General features: G+C 60.9%; 1 protein-coding gene across 4 annotated transcripts in view; it reads right to left on the bottom strand.

The window, feature by feature from the left end:
* ITPR3 (inositol 1,4,5-trisphosphate receptor type 3) overlaps nt 1-15,221 on the bottom strand; it is a 67,171-nt gene that overhangs the window by 2,665 nt on the left and 49,285 nt on the right. For 3 of the 4 annotated variants that reach the window (XM_057554339.1, XM_057554341.1, XM_057554342.1), the window contains 26 exons: nt 14,893-15,144; nt 14,517-14,642; nt 14,281-14,406; nt 12,551-12,671; nt 11,827-12,017; nt 11,137-11,285; nt 10,876-10,984; nt 10,655-10,766; nt 10,378-10,547; nt 9,017-9,191; nt 8,667-8,851; nt 8,217-8,417; nt 7,961-8,071; nt 7,397-7,492; nt 7,173-7,274; nt 6,997-7,083; nt 6,346-6,456; nt 6,062-6,254; nt 5,693-5,818; nt 5,129-5,301; nt 4,281-4,445; nt 3,418-3,610; nt 2,848-2,952; nt 2,633-2,760; nt 1,689-1,854; nt 886-1,046 (listed from right to left, as the gene is read on the bottom strand). In XM_057554339.1, the coding sequence (XP_057410322.1) occupies nt 886-1,046; nt 1,689-1,854; nt 2,633-2,760; nt 2,848-2,952; nt 3,418-3,610; nt 4,281-4,445; nt 5,129-5,301; nt 5,693-5,818; nt 6,062-6,254; nt 6,346-6,456; nt 6,997-7,083; nt 7,173-7,274; nt 7,397-7,492; nt 7,961-8,071; nt 8,217-8,417; nt 8,667-8,851; nt 9,017-9,191; nt 10,378-10,547; nt 10,655-10,766; nt 10,876-10,984; nt 11,137-11,285; nt 11,827-12,017; nt 12,551-12,671; nt 14,281-14,406; nt 14,517-14,642; nt 14,893-15,144 (3,834 nt within the window). The remainder of the gene's footprint in view (nt 1-885; nt 1,047-1,688; nt 1,855-2,632; nt 2,761-2,847; nt 2,953-3,417; nt 3,611-4,280; nt 4,446-5,128; nt 5,302-5,692; nt 5,819-6,061; nt 6,255-6,345; nt 6,457-6,996; nt 7,084-7,172; nt 7,275-7,396; nt 7,493-7,960; nt 8,072-8,216; nt 8,418-8,666; nt 8,852-9,016; nt 9,192-10,377; nt 10,548-10,654; nt 10,767-10,875; nt 10,985-11,136; nt 11,286-11,826; nt 12,018-12,550; nt 12,672-14,280; nt 14,407-14,516; nt 14,643-14,892; nt 15,145-15,221) is intronic. The other variant, XM_057554340.1, reaches the window with a different exon arrangement.

Genomic DNA, 15,221 nt, shown 5'->3' with positions numbered 1-15,221 from the left:
CCACTGGTACCAACACCACCTGTTTACTCTCCTAACAAACACCCTGCGAGCGGTGGAAGGCAGGCCTCTGCACCCAGACCCTGCCTCTCCTCCCTCCCTTCCTTCCTTCCTTCCTTCCTCCCGCCCAGACAGCACGCCCCACGCCCCAGGAAGATGCGAGTCAGACACATGGTGCGTTGAGGGAGCAGGGCTCTGCTGAGGGTGGCTGGCATCTGACACATGAGGCAAAGCCACGTTTCCCGGGACAGAGGCAGAGCGGGAGGGGACACCAAGCAGCTTTCTGGTTCCTTGTGGCAAGCTCTGAATTCTCAGATCAACAGATAATACCTGCACTCAAAGACCAATCCAAATACAGACTCAAAAGACGTATAGATCCCCCTCCCCACCTGTCTTTCCTTTTAGGCTGCATTTTCTCTAATGTGCAATAATCTAAAGATGCACTACGTCTGATGGGACTGATGGGCATCCTTTACCCTAAATGCTCCCAGACCTTTATTACTCACTGCCTGCACTCCCTTCATTCCTGCATTGGAGTGATGGTTGATTTATCCTAAGTTTGACAGTTTAAAGTTCATCCAGGCGCCCTCTTGGCCTGCGACCACCCAGGCTTCAGAAAGCTGCCCTCCCTCTCGCCCAGCTAGAAAAGGCCCCTCAGAAAGGGCCACTGAGCAGCCGCCACAAGCAGGGCCACCTCGCATCAGGCACCCACGGGCCCTGGACAACACGCGTGTCCTCTGGGGGCTCTTTTCCGGAGGCCCCCCTGCAGCACAGCAGCTGGCGGGGCTCCTGAGTAGCCGAGGTCGGCTCCAGCTTTTCCTTGTCCCCTGCTGCCTCTTAACAAGTGTCCACAGCTGTCCTGACCCCCCCCCCCTCCAGGGCCCACACCTTGATCATCTGGGCCACGTAGCTCTCGGGCCCTGTGTAGTCCGTCTTGTTCTTCACACGGACCAGCACAATGAAGTACAGGTAGTTCCACATGTTGTGCTCGAACTTGATGTGCTCCTCAAATGACACCGTCTTGTTGTCAAACTTGTCCCTCTCCAGACCTGCGGAGGCAGGAGGTGGGGGTGAGGGTACACCCCCTCCCCCGCCTCCAAGAGACCCGGTGGGCAGGCACGGCCTCCCGATGCAGTGGGGACATTGTTCTTGGGCTGAAAGTTCTGATGAATGCAGGCGACAGCCCACTCTGGGCTCTTTAGGTCACTTCTATTTAAAGCAGCGGTCACACAGCCATGGAGCCCCCGCCCTGCCGCAGCACAGAGGGGACCATGGGAGCAGACGCCAGGATCCCGGGGGCTGGGGAGCCGGAAAAGCTTGGATGAGGGTCCTGTCCTACAGGGGCCCACCTGCTTCTTTGCCTGCAGTGGCTGTGAGGGGATCTGCACTTCATACCTAGGGGGTGGGGAGAAAGGCCCTGGACTGAGACCAGAGGTTTGAGGCCACTGACCAGGCTCGTTCCTCATCTGAGACCCAGAGAGTTTAAAGGGAGGATTTCTGAGGCCCTTTCCCACTCCCTTCTATGACTCCAAGTTCAGGCAGGGTCCTGTTCTCCCCAGTTCTGGGATGAGCGAACAGCCACCAAGCCGTCGGCCCCAGGGCAGGGCTCCCCGGCGGCCACAGGAATCTGGGAAGGGCCAGACTGAGGCCGATGATGGCCATGGCCTCCTCAGGCAGGAGCCCAGCCTCACCACAGATGAAGCACGTGGTCTTGAGAATTTCTTCCTTCTTCTGCTTCTCACTGCGCAAGTCGGCAAAGGTGTCGATAATCACCCCAAAGATGAGGTTCAGCACGATGATGATGACAATGAAGAAGAACAGGAGGTCATAGACCACGCGGGCCGGGAAGAGAGACTCCTACGGGGGGGCAAGGCAGGGAGGCTGGGGTCAGCAGCCCGCATCTGAAGGGAATAAGGGCCTCTGGCTCCCAGGGCACTGAAGATGGCAGAGAGGACCCAGCCTCACCGCACAGAACGAGAATCACAATCAGAGGCCCTGAGTGTTGATGAGGACTCAGCGGCCAGGACGAGGCCCTCGAGGAGTCTGGCGTGGGGAGCCAGGCCTGCGGGCATGGCCCGCCCCTGACTGCCGGTTAGGGGAAGAGCAGCTCTGAACTCCTCTGCCTGCCCTCAGGACACCTGGTCTCACTCGTTCTAGAAACCCTCTGGCCAAGGAGCAGCTTCTCACCCTCGTGCCACTAGGGACAGACTGACATTCTGAGAACGTGGGGCTGCCCGAGCCAAACCCTGAGGCCTCCTTATAGAGCCAGCCCGGCTTCCCCACCCTGCTGACCCTGGCTGCGGGCCAGGGCTCTGCCTCTCAGATGAAGCCGCTGTGGCCGGGGACCCGCCTGCTGTCTGACTCACGGCTTCCCTAGCCTGGGAAAGCCGGGTGCCAAGGTCTTTCCTCAGAGCATCTGCAGTGAGCCGGTGGGGATGCCTGGGTGGACAGGGGCCTGGATAGCTCAGCTACACCGTAACCGCACGGGACTGGGCGGGACAGCGGGGAGAAGGGGACGCAAAGGTGCAGGGACTTGCAACCCTGAAGATGGAGGGAGGCCAAGCTGCTCTGCCGGCCATGACCTGAGGGCTGGGCTGGGCCCCCGTGGACTGGGGAGGGGGCAGGGGGCACTCACGTCCTTGGAGGGCTTGCGGAGAATGTCACCCACACCACCACCATTGCGCAGCCCGTGGTTCATGACGGTGACGATGCACATGAGCAGGGTGTCACAGGCCCGCTCCGTGCTGTCCAGCTCCTCATCCTCTGCAAGCAGAGCACGTGCTCAGCCCCGGGCCAGGCCACCTGCCTCTGCCCCCAGCACACCTGACTCCCAGGACGCACTGCCCTCACCTGCCAGGACCTCGGGCACCACGACCCCTGAGACACAGTCCATGTTGTCCCCACTGCATGTGTCCACAAATGTGGCAGCTCCATGTGGCATCCCCAGGGGGCTGGCTGGAGGGGACAGGATCAAAATCAGGAGGTCCAAGGACTGTCCTCATCATCTCCCCAGCTCTGGCCCCAACATCACATCCTCCAGGAAGCCTGCCCTGATCCTACCAGTTCCCCACTGCCTGGCTACAGTGAAGGGTCTCCATGTACCTGCCCCTGCCGGGCTGTGCTCCAAGGGCCGGGAGGGGAGTCTGCACCCCTAGCCCTGGTGCACCGGCAGCTCCCACAAGTACCGAGTTTAACATGAACCACGGGGTCTTCAAACAAGAGCGACCCAAGGCGCTCCCACTCCCTCAGTCTGTCCAGGGAAGAGGGAGGCAGTGAGCTAGACCCCCACCCAGAACCCAAGAGGAGAAACTGAGGCAGGGGGCCTGATGGGATAAGCACTTCCAGGCCCTGGTCCCGACTCCAGCCACTTGTGCAGGCCCCTCATCCCCACACGCCCGCCCAGGAGAAGTGCCCCCAGACCTCTGGAGTGGTTGCCGGGCAGCCGGTCGACCTCGAGAATGAAGTCATCCTTGAGGAAGAGGAAGCCAACAATGGAGAAGAGGTAGACCAGGATGAGGGCCAGTAGGGCGGTGAGCAGGATGGAGCGGCCGTTGCGGGTCACACTCTTGATGACATTGAACAGTGTCTCTTCGCGGTAGATGAGGTCAAAGAGCTGCAGGGCAGAGATGGGGCCGCCGCTGGACCCACGGGCTACCTGCCTACCAGTGGTTCCCCCCGCCTCCCCCAGCGGCGTCTGCTCTTGGGCAGAAGGAACCAGGCTGGCAGGCCTGTTGGGGCCGTCGTCTCCAAGGAACCCGGAGTTCCAAGGCCCAGGAAACGGAGAGGTCCAGGGGAAGGCTAGAGGGTGGAATGGGCAGCGCATACCACACACAGCAGGAGAAGGATGGCCAGCACTTACAGTGTGCTTGCTACGTGCCAGGACACACTCTACACAACTGTTGTGTGTTAGCTCACTTCATCCTCACAATTATTCTAGAGGGCAGGTGCCTTTAATTATCCTCATTTTATAGATGAGGAAACTGAGGCACGGGCAGTTAAGAAACCTGCCCAAAGTTACACAGCTAGGAGGGGCCACACTGGGAATGCAAACCCAGATGGTCTGGCTCAAGAGTCCAGGCTTGGACCCCCACTGTACAGGGGAGATGGGGCCATGAGTAGATATCAGGGCCTTGAAGGCCAGGCTGGGGTCCAGCGGAGGAGGACACTGGAAATCCACTCCTCCCAGCCCAGCAGCAAGAGGCCTGGGGCTCGGGAACTGTTAGCAACTGGCAGGAAGCCCCAGCTGCCTGCCCCTGCCCCTGCCCAGCCCCACCCAGCCTCACCAGGATGCTGTAGAAGAGCTCATGGGCAAAGAGGCCCAGGACACTCGTCAGGATGTAGCCGACGTGGTACAGGAACTCCATGTCCATGACCATGGCCTTATAGCCCCGGATGAAGGTGCCACGGTTGCCCACGAAGCTCACCACGAACACGATCTTGTTGGTCAGCTGTGGGCAAGTGCAGGGCATGGGGGTCAGTGCCCTACTACCCACCCTGAATCTCCACCCCTGTTGCCAGGCCCAGCCAGTGGCTAGAGCCGAGGCGAAGGCTGGGTCTTCAGGGGAGTGGATCTGAGCTGGTCCTGCTCAGCCTGGCAAACATGGCCTTAATGAAAATGCTTCTTGAAATGCATCTGGGCTTCTGGGACTAGAATAGAGGAGAAGCCCCTTGGGTCCCCAGCTCCAGGAAGAAAGTGAGATGCAGATAAAGGAGAACGGGTTAGAGAAATCCGTCCTTAGCCTTTACGGTGACTAGGTAAGTTAGGAAAAGGCACCCCCCATGTGCTCGAGACACTTTATTTCTACCTGTCAGGAAACTGTCATAACACATAAACCTTTGATGTCCTCAATGTGCCTTCGGGCAGCGCACAACTCACACTGGGAACCCAGCAGCCCTGACGCTGGTGCTCCAAAGCGGCTCCTGGCTGGCTGGCTCTGAGTGCCTGCCGCCCCAAGTTGTCCAGGGGAAAGAGGAGACACAGAGTGGTCCCAACCTCAGGTCTATAATGAGCTTGGGGTCCCAACACAGGGACCAGGGGGAAGGGGCAGAGCAGCAGGCCAGCTTCAGGTCCAGCTGCGTGACAAGCCCAGGAGGGGTTGGGGGTGGGCGGTGGGGGTCCTCTGGCACTCACGTTGAGGGCACCCAGGATGTTGAGCGTGGGCCCAATGCCCAGGTAGTAGATGGAGCGCAGGATGAGCGCCACGATGAGGGGACGGATGCTATAGCGCTTGGTGAACAGGGCCGCGATGGAGAAGCAGATGAGGATCCAAAACAGCAGCGAGATGAGGGGGGAGCCCAGCACACCTGGGGGCCAGGGAGCAGGGATAGGGCGGCTTGCTCAAGCCCATCCACCCAACAGACCCCAAGAAGCTACCCCTTTCTGGGAGCCTTCCCTGTAAGTTCCTGCTCACCTGGCTGTAGGGCCCTGCCCATCACACCTGCATCTGGAGGCCTAAGGTAGGAGGCCCTCTCCATCTGCTGCTACCGTAACTGGTCTCTGCCTTGTATGTGTGTGTGCTGTCTCCAGAGGTCAAGGACCCTATCCATCCCCGTGATGAGGTGCAGAACCCAGAGGCCAGTGAAGGGGGTGCTTCTCCCCACTCTGCATCCAGTCCCCTCAGAGCCTGGCCAGCTCACATCAGAGGAGGGAGCATGGAAGGCTCAGGGCCGCCACCTGCCAGCCCTGCGTCCTCACCTGTGGATGCGCCCTCCACGTAGGGGTAGAAGAAGGCGATGATGATGTTGATAAAAACCGCCAGGTTGAAGGAGATGCTGCCCCACAGGGTCATGCGGCGGGAGAACCAGTAGATGAGTGGCATGCCTGGGGGAGGAGGTGGCGGGGCCAGGGTAAGGGGGGGGCCCCTGATTAACACCACCTGCCCACCCCATACCAGGCCGCAGAGCCTGCACAAGCTCCAGGCCCCACTTCAGGAGGAAAACGTGATCGGAGCCCTCCTTGGGGCAGGGGTGGGACCCCCACCAGTAGGCGAGGGAGGCATCAGGGGCATCAGTGAGCAGCTCCAGCCCCCACCCCCGCCCTCCTGCCGGCCCGCGGGGTCCTCACTGCGGAGCTTGCGCTGCCACTCCATCTCGTTGTGCAGGAAGGAGGACTGGTCGAAGAAGTCGCTCACTTTGCTACCCTGCTCGTCCTGCTCGGTGGTGGTGAAGAGCCGGTGCTTGGTCTCCTCCGTCAGGAACTGGCAGATGCCGGGCACCGGGAACACGATCTGCTCCATGCTGCGGTCCTGCCGCACGATCTGGACGCACACGGGCACCTGGTCACATCTGAGCCGTGGCCCCCGAGGCCCCAGCCCTCACTCGCGGCCCCCAGCTCTTCTTGGGTCCCACCTCTATCTGAGACGTGTGGTTCTCATAGTAGGCCAGGGGGTCCTCCTCCTCCTCCTGTGCCGGTGCTGAGGACTTGAGCATCTGTGACAGCTGCTTGTTGTTGAGGCTGAGCTGGGGGCGGGGGGGATGCCGAGGTCAGGCCCGCCCCCACCTCCATGCTGGAGCCCAGCTCTGAACTACACCCCACTGAGTGACCCCCAACTAGACCAGACCCAGCCCCAAAGTGGGAGACAATCCTATAGGACAGTCAGCACCCTCCACAGTCCTGCCCAGGTGCACCCCTAGATCCTGCTCCAGGCTTCCAGACGCCCCAGACCCACACCGCAGCCTTGCTCCCACTCCTCTGTCCCGGTTACATCCCTGGCCACCAAGCCGGCTCCCACCGGTCCTCAGCCCCGCCCCCCAATTCTGAGCTCGCTCTTTGCTCAGGTTCAAGCCAAGGCCTTGGGTCACAGGTCTGCCCTAAGTTCCTGGCCCCGCCCCCAGCCTCATCCCAGATTCCAGCCAGGATCTGAGGTCTCAGCTCTGCCCTCAGCCCCGCCCCCGAGTCATAGCCATGTCCTCCAACTCCTAGCCACACCCCCAATACCATCCCATCCAATCTCCCGCCCAGCCCCGCCCCACGCCCAGCCCCATCCTCTGGGCCCCCACCATAGAAGAGATGCCCTCGGCCTCCTCCTCTTGGATGCGCTTCACGGGCTTCAGCAGGTGTTGCAGCTGCTTGTTGTGCCTGGAGAGCTGAGTGAGATGGCAGCGCAGAGTCACTGGGTCGGGGTCGCCGGTGGGGGCGTGGCCGCTAGGGCAGGGCCGTGGGGTGGGGCCGGTACCTGCAGCGCCAGGATGTAGATGTTGTGGCCCACTTCACGTGGGCTCACTTCCGAGTTCTCACGCTCCTCCTCCTGCAGGTAGGCCTTCTTGATGACGTCCACCTGCCGGGGCAGGGGCTGCTGAATGCCCTCTTCCTGGGGCGTAGGGCGGGCTGGGCTCTGATCCCCAGCCCCGCACATCCCACCTGGTCCGCCTCCCCACCTGACCGCCAGCCCAGCCTCACCAGCTCCTGGGGCCGCAGGCTGATGAGGATGCGCTCGGCGTTTTCACTGTCGTGCCGGCTCTCCATCAGAGCCAGGAGCAGCTTGGAGGCGTTGTCCTGGGGGAGAGGAGGGAGGGACAGGCCACAGTCTGAGGGCCCCCGCCACCCCCTCCACTGACTCCGTAACAGCCTCTCTTGGCCCGTAAGTCCCGTGGTCTTCTTGTTCCCCACTTACCCCCAGGGCTTGCTGTGAGCAGGGTGCTGCATATCCAGTCCACCCACAGGCCACCTTCCCCCACCCTGTGCACCCCCCAGACAGCACACACGGACACAGGAGGCCCTTGGATAAACCCAGAACATGTCTGCTTCTAGAGCAAGTGTACATCCAACACGTTTGCTCACACAAGCACTTGTGTGTACAAACATGCACACATCACACACCTGCACGTCACCCATGATTGCACACGTGATGCCCACACCGCACACACACACACAATGCTAACATCACACACACCAGCATGTACACTCAACACACGCATCACATGCACACCCACGCATGCTCACGTGGGCTGCCAAGGGCCCCACCTTGAGTTGCAGCACCAGGTCCATACGGTACTTGCACAGGGGACTGATGTCATTGAGAATCAGCGCGGTGATGATGTCTATGCCATTGGACTCGTGCGTCACGATGCAGGTCTGGCGGGAGGCAGGGGTGGGGGGTGACACGGGGCCTGGGCCCCCTCAGAATCGTGGCAGCTCCAGGGGCCTCGGTCTGTCTCCTGCCCGGCCTGCTCCATCCTCCCCCATGTCCACGCTGCCATGCGCCGCTCCGACAGCTCACCTGGTTCTCGTGGCAGGGGCCCTGGCAATACTCGGTGAGGGTCTCCAGGGTCTGGATGACAAGGCCCACGTTGTCCTCGTTGATGTAGAGCCCCAGCAGCCCAAGACCGCCCGTGGTGCTGCCGCACATGATGTCCAGGAACTGCAGAGTCTCGCACACCAGGTTGTAGTTGGTCTTGTTGTTCTGGCAGCGCAGGAAGTTCTGAAGAGCACAGGAGGAGGGGGGCGTGGCACCGCTGCAGCAGGGAGGGAGGGGCCCGCCTGGGGACCGGGATGCTGCAGGCTGCAGGGGTGGGGGCCTTGCTGGCCTCAGAGCAGTGGTGCCCAGGCCGGATGCAGGGCACGGAGTATGGGCGGGGTCGGGAGGTGGGGCAGGCCCGGGGAGGCGGGGCAGGTGTTGGGAGGCAGGGCCGGGAACGGGGAGGGGGGGTCAGGTGGGGCAGGGCCTCACCTGCAGGTCCCGGTTGTGGTTCTCGCACAGCAGCTGCAGAAAGCGCAGGATGGGCTGCATGATGAGCACGGACGTGCCCATCTCGTTGCTCTGCACGCGCTCGCTCACCTCGTGCCCCTGGCGCAGGCTGGGGCCCAGCGAATAGCGGGATGAGGAGCTGGGCATCCAGAAGGAGGCCACGCGGCCTGCAGGGTGAGGCCTGGTTAGGCTGGGGCTGCTGGGAGCAGCCAGACCCTCACCCTCACCCTCCGTTCCCACCCTCAGTCCCCAGCCTGCCCACCTTGCCTTGTGCCCACGTCCTCATCCCTGGGGCCCGTGACCCCACTCATCCTGCACCCTCTGAGCCTGACCTTTCGCAGTGGGGTCTGCTGGCTCCCGGCCCTCGCGCGGCTGGCTGCCCAGGTCGCTCATGTTGACGGCCACCGTGGACTTGGTCTCCTGCTGGGCCCGCTTCATGCGGTCGTGCAGGACCTTGAAGAAGCGCTCTGACTTCTTGTCGCTCGTCATCAGGTTGTAGAAGGATTTCTGCAGGTGGACAGCACCAGGTCTGGCTCTAAGCAGCCCTCGGCAAGACCCGGGGGGCTCCATCCTGTGCTGCAGGGACAAGGTGGCGGAGACAGAGACGCCCCTGTGCCCTGCACCTAAGGCTGGGGTGGGGGGCAGTCAGGACCAGCAGAGGTGGAGGAGGAAGGGCCAGTGACGGTGATGCTGGAGGCCTGCAGTAGCTTCCTACCCACCTGCATCTGCCCTTGACCTTCCGTCAGTTCCCCACACAGCAGCTAGAGGGGTCTCTCTGAAGTCTAAGTCACGTCCCTCCTCTGCTCAAAACCCTGAATCTTCCCCAGGGGCAGGCCTGGGCCCACAGTGCCCACGAGGCCACGTGATGACCTGCCACCTCCCTGACCCCAGCTTCTACCACTCACCCCTCCTCCACCCCCTCCAGCCACATCAGCCACTTCCCCTTCACGGCCTTCTGCTGCCAGCTCTGCCCCGTGCACCCTGTCCCACCTTTCCACGTGCTCACTTCCGGGTCCTCATTCAAACGGTCCCCTCTCAGGGGCCTTCCCCATCACTCCTTCTAAGATACCCCTGGCCCAGAACTCCTGAAGCCCCCTGCCTGAATTATCACCATCCAGCATGCTCTCCGTATTACGTAGGGATTGCAGTTAGGGACGGTTGTCCCCACTAGGATATGAGTACCAAGAGAACATGGGTTTTGTCTCTTTCCTTCACTGCTGAATCCTTAGCGCCTAGAACACTGCCAGGCACATAGAAGGCACTCACTAAATGCAGATTTACGGGAAGAATGAATGAATGAATAAATGAATGGAGATAAAATAATCAGAGAGGGCTTTTGGAGACAGTAGGCCTTTACTTGGACACCAAAGGCTGAGGATGTGGAAGAGGAGGGAAGGAGACCTGAGCAGAGGCTGAGAGGCAAGAATGGTGGACTAATAGGGGGCGGGATGATGGGTGACAGGCCCAGGCCCGGCTGGAGCAGGGCGGGGGTGCGAGATAGAAAAGGGCCACGTGACACGGGGGCAGATACAGGAGGCAGAGCCTCCCACGAGTAGCCGGACTCGCACTGGCCGCCGGCACCCAGCCCCGCAGCCCCACCCCCGTGGCCTGGGGACTGGCACACTGTCCCCCTCCTGAGCAGGGGGCACCACCCAAGGAGGTGAGCCCCCCGCAGCCCCGCCCCCCTCCACACCTGGATCTCGGTATTGCCACCATCCAGCAGGCGGATGGCCAGGCCAATGCTCTCCTGGAAGATCTTCTCGTTCTTGGTGCTGGTGATGAGGTCACACACCAGCTTGGTGGCCCCCTCCTTGTCCAGCCGGCACTGGGTGGCTGCGATCGCTGACCAGTCTTGATCCAGGCCTGGAGTGGGCAAACTCGCTTAAGGGGGAGCAGGTGGAGGGAGGGGAAGGAAGGGCCCAGAGCGAATGGGCCTCCCGGAGGCAAAGCAGGGGAGACGCGGTACTGACCGGTGCCCATGGGGTCTGGAAGGTCCCCCCGCGAGCTGGACTTCCGGTTCTGGAGGTAGTTTTGCAGCAGCATTTTGCGCAGCTGGTTGCCCTGCAGGGAAGGGAGCAAGGCCTACAGTGGCCCATTTCACCCTCTACCCCCCCAGCCCAGCGGTCCTGGTCCTGAGCCCCTGGACCTCGTGGACAAGCCCGCCCGGCATCCAGCCCACCTGGGCACTCACCCGGTCCCCGTACTTGGTCTTCTTAAGCAGCATTTGCTGCAGCGTCCTCAGCACCTTGACGCACAGCTTCTCCTCCGACTCCATGAGGTCCTTGGTGTGCTGGATCAGCCTGGCCGGCGGGGAAGGAGGGCACACTTGGGGCGGCCCCCTCCCCCCTCCAGCTGCTGTCCCTGACCACGGCCCTCTGACCCCATGGGCTTTCCCCGTCCTGGGCCGCTGTGCCCCTGCCGAGCCCGTGCCCCGGTCCCGCATCCCACTCACTTGGACAGGAAGCCTCCACTCTCACAGCGCTGGTGGGCCTCACTGCCCTCCAGGAAGAGCAACTCGGGCCAGTGCAGGACGTCCACCAGTACGGACAGCTCGGCCTGCACTAGGGGCTTCAACCGCTCCTCCAGGGCCGTGATGATGTCCTGGGGTGGGTGGCGTGGGGAGGGCAGGGTCACCGCTGGGCGAGGTGCAGGCCACCCAGGCCCAAGGGATGACCAGGGCGTGACTGCCGTTCCCCCCACCCCAACGCCAAAGCGCCCCACGGATTGGCCTGTGCCTGCCTGAGGGGCCCTGGGCCCACAGAGCCACCCCGGACAGAGCGTGATGTCTGTCTGCTCAGAGCCCCTGGGCATACCCTGGCTTTCCTCCCAGCCCCTTCTCTAGCTCTGTGTGACCTTGGGCAAACCCTTTGTCCCCTCTGGGCCTCGATTTTCTGCCACATGGGGATAGTAACTCACAACACCCTCTCTAGAGGCCAATGAGACAGTGGACAGAGTGTGTTCTCTAAACACGAAGGTGCTGTTGGGAGCGAGGGGTGTACCGGCCCCCTTCACGAGCACCAACCCTGGAATGGTGCCCCTCAGTCCCCTGCCCCTAGCAGCCCCCAGGAGTGGACGAGCTGACCAGCCCCTTCCCGGGGAGCGTGGGCAGCACGGGAGGGACACTCCCCAGCCCCACGCCCACCTGCAGCTTCTCAATGATGTTCTTGTAGTCCCACTGGTTGGGGGTGGGCGTGACGCGGGGGAAGGCCCGCGGGGCCGTCTTGTAGTTGGAGACGTTCCACTGGGCGGCAACTGCACAGCTGGCACCACTGCTGAGCAGTGAGCTGATGTGGGCATCCAGGTCCATGGGCAGCGAGATGGCCCGGCCCTTGGCTGAGGGGAGAGGGGACGGGGCGCTGGTGGGGGGTGAGGGCTCAGCCAGAGGGGCCAGGCTCAGGGGCTGTCACACTGGGGGACAGGGCCTGGGGTGCAGGGGCCCCCACCCTGGCCCCCACTTGAACTGAGGTGCCCTCTTCCCTTTTTAGGGTAAAAAGAGGGAATTTTTGCCTCTTCGTTTCCACCCTAGCTCCACTCTGACCCCTCCCCCCTCCACTCTCCCGCCTCCCCTCTCCCCTTCCCTAACTCTCCCTAACAATCTACAGCCTCCCTCCTGCCTGAGACCATTTGTAAGCCCAAGAAACTCTGCTCGGGGCATGCCACTCAGCACTCCCCTCCGGGGAACTGACTCAGAGGAGAAAACAGCCTTTCTCAATTGCCAAGTGTCTACCAAGAAGGACTTACTGAGCATCACCTAGGAGCAGCTGACGGGCGAGCTTCGGGATAAGGTGTTTACTGTGAGGGCGGACATCCCCGGGGAGGAGAGAGAAGGGGAGGGAAGGGGCTGGCCAGCGCCCCGGCACACTCACCCACCATGGCGAGGGTCCGGATGCAGGCCTCCACGGAACCCTTGTGCTGCTGCTGCAGCCACGGACACTCAAGCAGCCGTGTGGTGGACTGCAGCAGCTGCACCACGATCGTCTGGTGTGTCTGCAAAAGGCAACGCGACTGCTGCAGCCCGGCCCACATTCCACCCTGGGCGGCCCCAGGCCGGTGACCAGAGCCTACTGAGTCTGGGTGTGGGCGGAGGGATAAGGCCTCCAATAGCTACCACGGGCTTTTGTGCCAGTTGGAAAAAGGCACCCCCTTTCCTCTCAGCAGTGCACAACCTGCGCAACTATACATGGCAGCCCTGTGAGAACTCCCCGAGGTCCAGGCCTGGGGCTTATAACCCTATTGCTGACCCTTTTCTTCCTTTAAAAAAATTTCAAATAAATTAATATTGTGGAAAGGGGATATATTTACATGGTACAAAAACCAAAAGGTTATAAGAAAGAATACTTCAAGGAGTCTTGGGACTTCCCTGGTGGTCCAGTGGTAAAGAATCTGCCTTACAATGCAGGGGACGCGGGTTCAATCCCTGGTCAGGGAACTAAAATCCCACGTGCTTCAGGACAACTAAGCCCGCGTGCCACAACTACTGAGCTCGTGTGCCTCAACCAGAGAGACTGCGTGCCACAAATTACAGAGCCCACGTGCTCTGGAACCTGTGCGCCACAACTAGAGAAGGGAAAACCTGCATGCCACAACTAGAGAGAAGGCTACGCGCCACCACGAAAAATCCCACACGCCTCAAAGAAGATCCCGAGTGCTGCTACTAAGACCCAACACAGCCAAAAAATAAATAAATAAATAAATAAAATCTTTTAAGAAAGAAAGAAGTCTTGACCCCGTCACCCCCATTCTCCCATGCTCTACCCTGTGGCTAATGAGAGGTGGGGAAAGCTGATACACATCACCAGAGTCCCAAAGGGGTCCCAGGGCCCAAACACATATGTGTCAAAACAAGCCCATCCTGGCTGGGAGGGTGGGACCCAGTATTTTTTCGCTCAGAAGCACTATCCCCGCTCCACCCTCAGTCCCTCTACCTATAGGCAGCCCTTTGACTGGTTTCTTGTGTGTCCTTCCAGTGTTTCTTTATGAATTAGGTGGTGTAGCAGGGTCCTTCCTCAAGGGAACATGGGTCTCTTCCTTTCAAGGGGCTCTGGGCTGTGACCTTGCTCAAGTCTGGGAATTTGGGGATTGAGGGGCTGTGACTCTCAGGGATTCAAGTCCAACACCTGTTCACAGCCTAGAGCTCTTCTGCCTCTACGGATAAGAAAGGCTTTAAGAAGACTGTCTACCTCTTTCAGTTCTAGGGACACCATGACCAACTAGCCAACACTGATGATTCTGTGCATCAGATTCTCCTGCTTCGGCTCTGCCATCCACTGCAGTAATCGTCACACTTTGTCTTCAGTGCATAAGGGCTGCCAGGTGTCCCCGGCCACCCTGGGACCCATTGTACCAAGTGAATTTAGGAATTCCTGTTCTATGGTAATTTCCACTGTAATTCCCGACCCACTGAAACTGTGACATAATAAACGTTTGCGGTTTTAAACTGCTATATTTGGGGATAATTTGCTACACAGCATTGATAACTAATACACGTTTATATTCTTCTGTTGTATCTTTATAAGCTACAAACAAATATGAATATATATATTCTGACTCCCGCCCACCCCCGCCCGCACAGAAGCCGCCAGCAGCTGGAGCTCACCTGCAGGGAGGTGCTGTTCTCAGAGAACGGGGAGCTGAAGAAGGCGTTGATGGTGTCTAGGACGACGGTCAGCACATACTTCTCCAGGGTGGGGTCAGACAGGCGCTTCTCACGCTTACTGCAGACCTGGGGTAGGAGAGACTGATGCCTGGGGGCCCCTCCACTCCCACCCCCTGGAAGGCCGCTGCCCCCCCGCCATGGTCTGCCTGCCCGCCCACACCCCGACAGGCACGGACCCGAGCCATGTCCAGGGTGAAGTTCTCAAAGAGTGTCCAGATGTGGTTGCTGGTATAGATCTCCTTCATCTCCACCTCCGTGTCCACGTAGCAGTGGTTCACAAAGTTCACGTAGGCCATTTTCACCTGGGCAGGCGGGGCCGGGAGGTCAGGGCACGAGCCGGGTCTCCCTCTCTGCGCTTCCCTGATTCCTCCCGACCCTCCCCTTGCTTCTCTGCCTGAGTCCCCATCACCTCCCCACCTCCCAAGCCCTGTCCAGTTCCCCCACTTTCCCTCCCTCCCTCCCCCTGCCCCACCCAGCAGGGCTGAGGGGCTGGCTCCCCACCCCCGCACCCTCCCCCAGCCCCCGGGATCCCCATGTGCACAAAGGCCCCACCTCGGTGATGCAGTCCTCGTGCGTCACCACAGACACCACATCCTCCAGGGGCAGCAGGGACGTGCACTTGATCTCGGTGTACACGTTCTTGCCCTCGGCGCAGGCGGCCAGCAGGTCCACCAGGGAAATGTGGTACATGAGGGGGCTGTGGTCCTCCACGCCGTCCCGGGCAGTCTTCATCATGTCCAGCAGGTGGGCCAGCGAGGCCTTGTCGTTGTAGAACACGACCACGTCGTCACCTGCGTTGGTCAGCTGTGGGTGGGAGGGGGCACATCAGACCCCCTCAGTCCAGCAGGCTCGGGGCCCCAGCCCTCTCCTGTGCTTCCCAG

This window comes from Balaenoptera acutorostrata, chromosome 10 (genome assembly GCF_949987535.1).
Source record: "Balaenoptera acutorostrata chromosome 10, mBalAcu1.1, whole genome shotgun sequence".
NCBI lineage: Eukaryota > Metazoa > Chordata > Mammalia > Artiodactyla > Balaenopteridae > Balaenoptera > Balaenoptera acutorostrata.
Note: the sequence above shows the minus strand (reverse complement) of the source record. Positions and strands in the feature narration are given on the sequence as shown.